At 37.5% G+C, this 9,916-nt stretch overlaps 1 protein-coding gene across 2 annotated transcripts; it reads right to left on the bottom strand.

The window, feature by feature from the left end:
• Positions 1-2,411: 2,411 nt before the first annotated feature.
• Positions 2,412-6,460, bottom strand: malb (mal, T cell differentiation protein b). 2 transcript variants are annotated; one of them, XM_052153309.1, is made up of 5 exons: positions 6,300-6,460; positions 4,547-4,714; positions 4,080-4,223; positions 3,887-4,004; positions 2,412-2,964 (listed from the first exon to the last, which is right to left on the bottom strand). In XM_052153309.1, exons 1-5 carry the CDS (start codon positions 6,387-6,389, stop codon positions 2,849-2,851), a joined length of 636 nt encoding a protein of 211 aa, XP_052009269.1. In that variant the 5' UTR covers positions 6,390-6,460; the 3' UTR covers positions 2,412-2,848. The 2 variants fall into 2 exon arrangements, with proteins under 2 accessions (XP_052009269.1, XP_052009270.1); XM_052153310.1 differs by lacking the exon at positions 3,887-4,004.
• Positions 6,461-9,916: the final 3,456 nt, after the last annotated feature.

Here is a 9,916-nt window from a genome sequence, read left to right as displayed (position 1 = left end):
TTCTGACAGTCTCTCCTGTCAGAAAGCTCATCAAGAACATGAGATGCTGCACTGAACAGTTTCTCACTCTCTGTGCTGGTGCTTGGGCAGATAAATACCTGGAAAGCGGTCTTTGTTTATGCGCCAGTAGTCAAGGGGATTGTCGCTTCTGGCGTAGTTCCGCTAGATACGTCAAGTTGTGTTGTAGCTGCGCTAGTTGTCGCACTACTGTGGATCGGGGCGCTTTCCTGTAGAATATCTTGCTGTACTGTGTGTGTGTGTGTGTGTATCTTGAAAGTTCTGCTGAATAAACACTGCAGATCGCAAATGTGATGTCCTTATCAGAAACTTTGAAGAATTTCCACACCGCTGACATGATCGGCCTTTGCTTGGTAGTGTCGTTGTGGAATTATCTAACAGCCGTGATGAGGGCTAGATCGATCCAGAGTGAAATCTGAGCACTGAGGGGCGGGGCGAGGAGGTATATATTTTCGGCTCATATTTTCTGGCCTTTTTTCTCTTTCGGCCGAAAACCGAAAGTGCCATTTTCGGCCGAAAATTTTCGGTGCATCCCTACTTTGTAGTAAAATAAATATCTGACACAATTGTCACAATGGGTGCTAGTTGAATTATTTGTATTTTGTGTAATTGTATTTGTTCAAGTTTAATGCTGTTGTCTTAATTCAGATTGCTTTAATACTAATTACGGAACATAATTACAGTTCAAATGTTGTAATCAAACAATATAAGCTTATACTGTAGTTATATAATTAATTAAACTAAATGTATTTAGCTACTAGCTGTTAAATGACAATTCTCCCATCATTTACTCAACCTCATGCCATGCCAAATCTGGATGACCTTTCTTCTACTGAACACAAATTAAGATTTCAGAAGGTAATTTGTTTATATAGCACAATTAAAAGCAATGGGTTGACCAATCTGCTGTACAATTTGTAAACACATACAAAGAGCAAAATACACAAAACACTAATATACAACATGCATCTAACTTCTCACATAAAAACATATCAACAAGTAGAGTTAGACAAGAAAGCCAGAGAAAAATAGTAATAATTATAATAATAATATTTCAGCTCTCCATACAATGCAAGTGAATGGTGATCAGACCTTTAGCTCAACAACAACAACAAAAAAACAAAGGAAACATAAAAGTAAGATGACTCCAGTGGTTAAATTCATGTCTTCTGAAGCTATATAATAGTTGTGGGTGAGAAACAGATGTAAGTACTTTTTAATTTTGCATTGTTAGGACCTACAGAACTGAGATGTTCTTCTAAAAATCTTTGTTTGTGTTCTGCAGAAGAAATACTTTTCTTACACATTTGAGATGGTATGAGGGTGAGTAAAAGATGAATAACATATTTTGGGGAACTTTCAATTTAACTTGACTGTAGTTTAAATATTTTCATTTATTCAGCAAGTTGTTTGAATCTCCACAAGCTTCCAATACGGTTGTTTGAGTGTCAAATACCATTTTAGTGTTTGATAGATGGTCTTCTGTTCCATGGCTGAATTCTCAAATATGTTCTTCACCCTAAGAGAAGCAGTTTATGTCACAGGTGTTATTCGGGTATTCTAAATCAATGTGTGTTTGTGTGGGTCTGTGTCTATGTTTATTGAAATCCTTCTCTTTGGCTTGCTTTTTCTTTTGTACATAGTCATGCCCAGAGCAGAGTCCTATTGGTTGTGCCATGTTGGCTTTTATAACTGGGGTTTGAACTGTATTTGTTAGTGTGTATAGGAGTAAGGTTTGGACATGCACATTGTTCTCAGACACAAGTTTGATGAGGGATTTTTCCCTACATTACCAAAAAATTAATGTGTGTTCACTTCTGTCACAAGCTCATCTCTAACACATGAATGTTTATGAAGACCAGAATACTGTGATCTATACATTATTAATTGAACACATTATGAATCTGTGAATACTGTGGTTGCTAGTCACTTATTTCATTTATGAAAAATACATTAAGCATATTTATAATCATACAATATGTGGCCAAAATCATATGGGCATCCAAACACAACACTCATTTTGCATGAGCATTTACTCACCAATGAGCATTGCTAAGAAATTCTGTTCGCTCTGGTGCTATAACAGCTTTTACTCATTTAGGAAGGCTTTCCTCTAGGTGTTGGAATATTCCTTTTCAAGCAAAAGGTGTTCAGGTCTGGGTTTTGTGCAGGCGAGTCAAGGTCACCCACACCAGACACCATTAACTAATTTCTTTATGGACCTAGCTTTGTGCACAAGGGCATTGTCATGCTGAAACCGAAAAAGTATGCCCCATTGTACTAAAAAGTTTTTCTAATGCGATTGCATGGCTTTATTCTTGATATCTATGGTCCTGCTTGTAATAGGTGTGAAAAGTGAAATAGCACAACACAAAGACACTCAGGCATTCATTTATACACAGAGCATTCAGTCCCGTTTTCTTATTTTTTATTATAATTATTATTACAATATTATGTTGTTGCCGTGTAGTATTAGTGTGTAGTAGCTAAATATACAAAAATTGATTCATCAGTTACAAAGTTCAATTTGAATATACAAAACCCACATACTGTTTCTTCATCAACACTTTCAGTAACCTCTGGGCCAACTAATTAAAATATGTCCCTTCCCCCAAATGTTCAAAGCATCAAGAAAACTAAAAAAGGCTGAAATCTAATCTAGTATGAAAAGGGTGAGGGTTAATTCCATCATAATTTAAGTTAATTGATGGTGTTTTAGTCACAGCTGTGGCCGGTGCATTTGAGTCAAGTGCTCTCAATAAGGACTGACCCCTGAAATTTGCCTTTCTCTGCCCTGTGCTTTTCCAATGTTTTTCCACCATTGTGGCTATTAATTTGTTTTCCTTTTCTCCAATTTATTGTTTTGACCCCTCAGAAGGATTTCCACCGAACAGCAGAAAGGATGCAATGGATGAAGTAGAGCAATGTGGCAATATAGGAGAACACCTGAGAGGAGAGATTATTAAAAGTTCAGTCAAATATTAATGGAACTTCACAATGGAACTTCAAAAAGCTGTGCAGTGAAAGGTTGAAGTGTACATTCAGGAGCAGTCACCATGTCTGGACAAATTTAAACAGCTGGGATTTACTGCATTCAGGCTTTTGAGGGAAGTTTCAAGTTTAACCGGTTAACATTCAGTGTTGGGTGAATTATTCTGAAGTAATCAACTACAAATTACAAATTACTTTTTTAAGTCATAATCAAATTACTTAAGAAATCACGTTACATATAAAGTACTTTCTAAAACACTTTTTGTTTTTTAATTTTATGTATATTGTTCCTTGTCCAATGCCACACGCCCTCCAGCTGTCACAGAAATACAAACAAATGTACATATAAATATGATTAATATTTTAAATGTAAAGTACTATAAATAATCATAGTTTAGAAATACTGTATGTGTAACCCAAGTAATGTATTTTAAAGTAATCTCCTTAATTGAAAGTCAGTAACTAATCTGATTTCAAGAATTCAAAATGTAATGCGTTTTACAACCTTTTTGCTGTACTTTTTTTCATATCGCTACCCCTTTGGCAAATCGCGGCACCATTTTGTGGCCCATTCTGCCAAACGACCTCATCACATTCATTTTCAATGAGAGCTGGCGACTTCCCGGCAACACGAGCAACGGCGACCGGATGTGGGCGTGTCCAGCGATGCAACAAAGTTGAGAATTTTGTAATTTATGCAAATGAAGAGCGACTTTCGGGAGCGACAGCCAATATGCAGTATCGCCACTCCCAATAAGCAGACTCCGCAGTCTGCGTAGGGCACCAACTCCCTAGGGGGGCACAATCTTAACCTAGGAGGGCACCAGAAAGTCCACCGGCTGCCCTTACGCACACTTTGTTTTGTCGCACTGCTAACCTAAAGTGTAGAAATGGTGAGATAGGGCACCCGTTGTAATGTTGTCTTGCGGTACGGATGGAACCAGTCCGGGGTGCGGCCACAGACCGTGGTCCGCTAAATGATGACCGCTGGTAGCCTGTAGTGTGTTTGGCAGATGGTTATGTATTTATAGTTTTCATACTATTAATCTTAGTGTGTGTTTTGTTCTTACCACTGCTGCAATGTCGATTTGGTAGTACTTTTTGTAGAGATTTATGGGCAGTGCTGCATAATCTTTCAAGCTGATGGTAACCCCGGCCAGGGATACTGAGGCACTCAGGTAGAACATGGCAGCAATCAGGTGATAAATAAAGTCCTGTACACAGAAGACATCATCGGAGCCAGTTTATTGACTATACACACACACACACACACACACACAAACATACAAACACACATGTTGGTGCAGCTATCCTTATGAGGACTCTCCGTAGATATAATGATTTTTACAACTACATACATTCTATCCTCTAACGCAACCCCTAAACCTAACCCTCACAGAAAAATGTCTGTGTAAACATTGTTTAGTATGTTAAGCAATTTGAATTATGGGGCACTAGAAATGTCCTCATAAATCACATTTATAGCATAATAACCTTGTAATGACCAGTTTGTAACATAAGAAATACCCCAGCTCACCGCTGTAGCCCAGGAGCTGCGGTTCTTGTGTCCTCCACAGGCGAAGATAATGAGCCAGAGGAGGGTCATCACAAAGCAAAAGACGGATACAAACATAACCCATCCCTGAGGGTTCTCAGGTTGCACTAGCGTTGAAGCCACTAGGATCCATACTAACCCTCCAAACACCTGTAGGATAAGCAAACATGCATAATTTCAGCACAGTTATCTATAGTGCATACCCACAGTGCTGCCCGTGCCTAAATTCACCACTTATCAAGCAGCAATGAAGCATAGACCATCCACACAAACTGGCACAATGTCAAATTGAGAAAGTTTCATTAAACACAAAATCCCAGTTTACATTTGTCTTTCACAATCAAACTTCAGTTATACTTCACAACTACATTTAAGGGGATTGTTCACCCTAAAATTTTAGTTTTGTCATTTGCTTGTGTTGTTCTGAACAGATTGTATTTTATCTTTCCTGTAGAACACATTAAGAAAATTTTACAATAATGTTGATGCTGCTCTTTTCTTTCCTACAATGAAAGTGAATGGTGACTGAAGTTGTCAGTTACTAAAATTTTGCCTTTTTTGTTTCATGGAAGAAAGTCATAGGGGTTTTGAATGACACTAGGGTGACTGACTAATGACATAATTGTAGTTTTAGATTAACTATCCCTTTAATTTATCTAATGAATATGAAGTAATATAACAATGTGCAAATAAATAGCTACATCAGATACCTGTTGATCACCTCTTTGAATCTAAATAACCAACATGAACAGAAACAATGAAAGGAGATAAAGTGAAATTATCCCATAAAATACTGCTGGTAGGGCACCTGTGCTGCAGACACTGCTTAAACAATGACCTAAAATAAACACACATTGTCCCATGTTTTTCTCTCTTTCTCGTCCACTAATCCTCCCATTCACACTCATACTGCCAGTATTGATACATGACCTTGCAAAGTTCACATTCATGTCCTTCAAAGCTCAGACTAAAGCCTAGACTACCAGAACTACAAAGCAAACTATATTTTTAAACATCATCCTAGTGTTATATTGTGTGAAACACATTAATCCCGGTGTGAAATGCTGCTAAGGAGGTGCTGGGCTAGGACCCCGACGTCTGGAGGAAATAAAAATAAACTAAAATAAGAAATGTAAGAACACACACACACACACACACACACACATGTTGTGTTTCCATGTTTTATGGGGACTTTCCATAGACATAATGGTTTTTATACTGTACAAACTATAGATTCTATCCCCTAAACCTAACCCTACCCCTAAACCTAACCCTCACAGAAAACGTTCTGCATTTTTACATTTTCAAAAAACATAATTTAGTATGATTTATAAGCTGTTTTCCTCATGGGGACCAACAAAATGTCCCCACAAGGTCAAAAAGTTCGGGTTTTACTATCCTTATGGGGACATTTGGTCCCCACAAAGTGATAAATACACGCTCACACACACACACACACACACACACACACACACACACACACACACACACACACATATATATATATATATATATATATATATATATATATAACGATTACGGTATGTTGCAAATTTTAGCTGGAATTGTGGAAATAATGCAGATTTGACTAAAACCAAAACATGATAAAATATTTACTGTAAGGATATTATGGTAGCCTAATCAGAGTTTCCGCCAAATTATCGTAGTTACAAGGGTTTTTTTTTAACAATTATGTAGGCTAAATTTCTGAGCTGTATATATTCCTTTCACGCACCAGTTCGGGAAGGTAAAGCATGTCCGGTGCGGTTGTACAGATCCGTAGCCCGCTGGGCAGACTCCCCATCGACTGCGCGGCCGTTGCCATCGTCCCGCTGCCGCTATCCGTAAACCAGAGGAATGAATGGAGTAACGGAGCCACAGGTGCGTCTTTTCAATGTCAACTTGAGACCTGAAAAACCTGCTTTGCCATTATTAATGCTTGCGTATGGACACTCCCTCCGTGAGGAGAGCAACGGTGTTCTGCACTCACTCAGGTTGTGAGAGGCAGGAAATCGGGGTTGTGTATGTTTATGGGTGCTGTTTGTAGCAACAGGTTGAGTAATACTGAACCGGTCAATCAGTTAAGGTATTCACAAACGTATGTTTGTATTTCTTTTATGGTGTACTGTAGAGTTTCCAATGACTTCTTTTGTACTTTCTTTTATAATCTGAGCTTTAATGTTTGCAGAGAGCTCGAATTACATTTTCTACCCCTACCCTACCCCTAACTTCACACATGTATTGCATTTAAGCAATTTTTAAGGCATTATATAGTTTGTTTAATTTTCTTCTTATATATTTATATAAAACCTATTATTTGCTTTATTTACTAAATATTTTTTCCAATTGAGGCTTTTCCAGGATGTCTCCAAAGGAAGGTTTTTTGCTCACACCTGGGGAGTCCCTTCTGAACCCAGCATCTCTCTCTCAAGGTTGTAGTTTTGAACAATGCTGAGAACATATCTTAACTTCTAATATATACATACAATATAGGTGGTGTCTGTATGGAACAGTATGGTAAAATCCTAATTAAATGTAGGCTATGCTTATGGATTCTCACTATGTTTGTCAATTCTCCTCATTCCTGCAAGTTATACACAATCAAATAATGTCGACAAATATTTCTCAGAAATATATATAAAATAGATTTATTTCTAAAACAACACACAGATGATATCAATACAATACAATTTAATTTAATTGTTTTGACAGCCCAAACACACCTAAAAGCCATATAAATTCTTTACATTAGATAGAACCACTATGTTAGAGATGTTGACACAATATAATCCCTTCAAAACCCCTCTCCAGAGTTTAATTCTTAATCTAATTCAGAACAGACCTATGGATCTTTTGATAGATTTGGCCCTACATGAACGTTGTTTGGTTTTTATTTTTGCTTTGTTTTTACATAGATTTGTTTTGATAGTCATCTCACACCTATTTCTCCTCCTAGTTTGAATAATCACCTCCTAAAATGTGATTGGTGGTTGGTTAGGCAGAAGGTTTCTTCTTGATATGATGTTGGTTGTTTAAGGTAGGATAGCGATATCCGTCCCTGATATCCCTTGGATTGCTTGAAGGTTGGTTTGGTTTGATTTGGTGGTTAATTTGTCCCTGCTATTCAGATGGTTAGTTAGAGGTTTGGTTTAGGTGGGGGATTTATATGAATTATGTGACCATTGTCATGTGGTTGGTTTCTTATTTGGTTTATCTGGGGCTAAGTTGGCATGTTCTGTTGAATGAGTGTTTCTCTCCTTTGACTTTGTTTTTCAAGATAACTTCCATTGTAGAGAAGAGAGAATTGCATGAATGAAGTACAGCAATGTGGTAATAAAGGCCATAACCTGCAAATACAAATATACATGTAATGCTAAGCTTTATACCACTACAGTTTAATCACATTTAGACTTTGAAAAGACTGGATCCACTTTTGTTTGACCCAAACAAATAAAACGTTTTGACAATGATGAGTTATTTTCTACTTTCCTTTGGCTATGTGAGGACAGATATCTAGCAGAGCTTGTGGCATAACAGGTCATGTTTCCTAAGTGGGGTGAGTAGGAGTCACATCTAGGATCATCCCAGAGGAAAAATGTATTGCTCAGAGGTTTCCTTTGATTAGCTCAGGAGACTTGGTCGTGACTCTCAGATATCTCTCATTTTAGTATTAACAGTGTCTCAGATGTTTCTCTTAAAATTCCTTAGGAAAAATAAATGTAGACACAAATGAGATATGGGAGAGTTCTGAGAGAAAAGGAGTCAAATTTGAGAATGTGGCATGAGAAACATGGGCAATCTTTATTTATTTATTTGTTTATTTTTATATAGCTGTAATCTCTTTCAAGACTCCATTATAGAAGTATTTTATTGATCAGAGGTTGCTCTTTCTAAGCTCAAGAACATGGCATTTACATTTATGCATTTGGCAGACCCTTGTATCCAAAGTGACTTACAGTACACTTATTACAGGGACAATCCCCCTGGAGCAACCTGGAGTTAAATGCCTTCCTCAAGGACTCATGGTGGTGGCTGTGGAAATTGAACTGGCAACCATCTGCTAACAAGTTCTGTGCTTGAGCCCACTATACCACCACTCAAATTCAAGCGTGAGAGTGTTAGAGTATTTTTCTCTGGAGAAATATGTGAGAAGCAGCAAACGGCTCCATTTGATGTTCATCTAACCTCATTTCTGTCTACAAACATTTGAGATATTAAAGAGATCTCATTTGTGATTTTTCTTTCATCTGGGATTCCATCCTAAAATCAAGTTGATAAAATGTTGTTTGTTTGACATACATTCTTATACATTTAAAGAAAATTACTTCAATATCCAAGGAACCCTAGTCCTACAGGCAATGGCTTTTTTAATTATTCAATGCCTTGAAGAAAAAAAAAATTGCTGACGCTGTTGATTGAGTTTACCTGGCTTGTTTTGTACCCGGAACATTCCTTTAACACAGAGGTTCATTAACCAAAATTGAAAATTCTCATTGTATAGCCACCCCAACATTATTCCAAATCTGTATAACTTTCTTCTTTTAAGTGTAGTGGTGTCTAAAGATCATGGTAAACGTACAGACTGATATTTCTTACCAGGCCAGGCAGTATGCTGCTCTGGTTTTTAACAGTGATGAAAATTAAGAACCAGTAAGAGGTGGATGAGAAAGCAGAAAATGGACACAAACATGACCCAGCCCAGAGGATTTGCTGGGACCACATAGGTGGAGGCCACCAGGGTCCATACCAATCCACCAAATACCTGGAACATACATCAAGACAAATATAAGATAATACCTGAAAAAACATAAATACAGACATTTCCCCCAAAAGTGTGTGTGTCTCTATGGCACAATCACAACATTGCACTGTTTGTTTGAGCATCCTTAAACCATTCACTCAACCAATGGTGTGAGTTTGTGGTGGGGCTATCTGTTTGGCCCACTAATGTAAAATAGGAGGAGTGCTCTGGAAAACTGTTTGTACACAATTGCAATCTGTTTAGTGACACTAGTTCATCTTTAAATTGGTATGGAGGACACTGTACTTTTAAAAGTAATTGTAATGTTCAAAATGCTCTCATTTATTCACTAAGTTGGCCAGGTTATTCCTGCTGTTGAGTTGCTATTGAATAGACTTAATGGGTGTAGCAGGAATTAGTCATGAAATGATGCCACCTGAAAGCAATTCACTGAATAACTGTGTGAGGAAATATTCTGCCCTTACTTCCATGAGTACCAACATTCATTCTGCCATTCAGGCCCTGGATGTATGAGTATTAGATCATATTGCACAGAGTTCATTGCAGAATAATAATTTAGTATTAGCACAGTTTTCACCCTCATTCCCTCT

The sequence above is a fragment of the Xyrauchen texanus genome, chromosome 22 (genome assembly GCF_025860055.1).
Source record: "Xyrauchen texanus isolate HMW12.3.18 chromosome 22, RBS_HiC_50CHRs, whole genome shotgun sequence".
In the NCBI taxonomy this organism is placed as follows: domain Eukaryota; kingdom Metazoa; phylum Chordata; class Actinopteri; order Cypriniformes; family Catostomidae; genus Xyrauchen; species Xyrauchen texanus.
The sequence above is the reverse complement of the archived record's forward strand: the minus strand, read 5'-3'. Positions and strand labels throughout refer to the sequence as shown.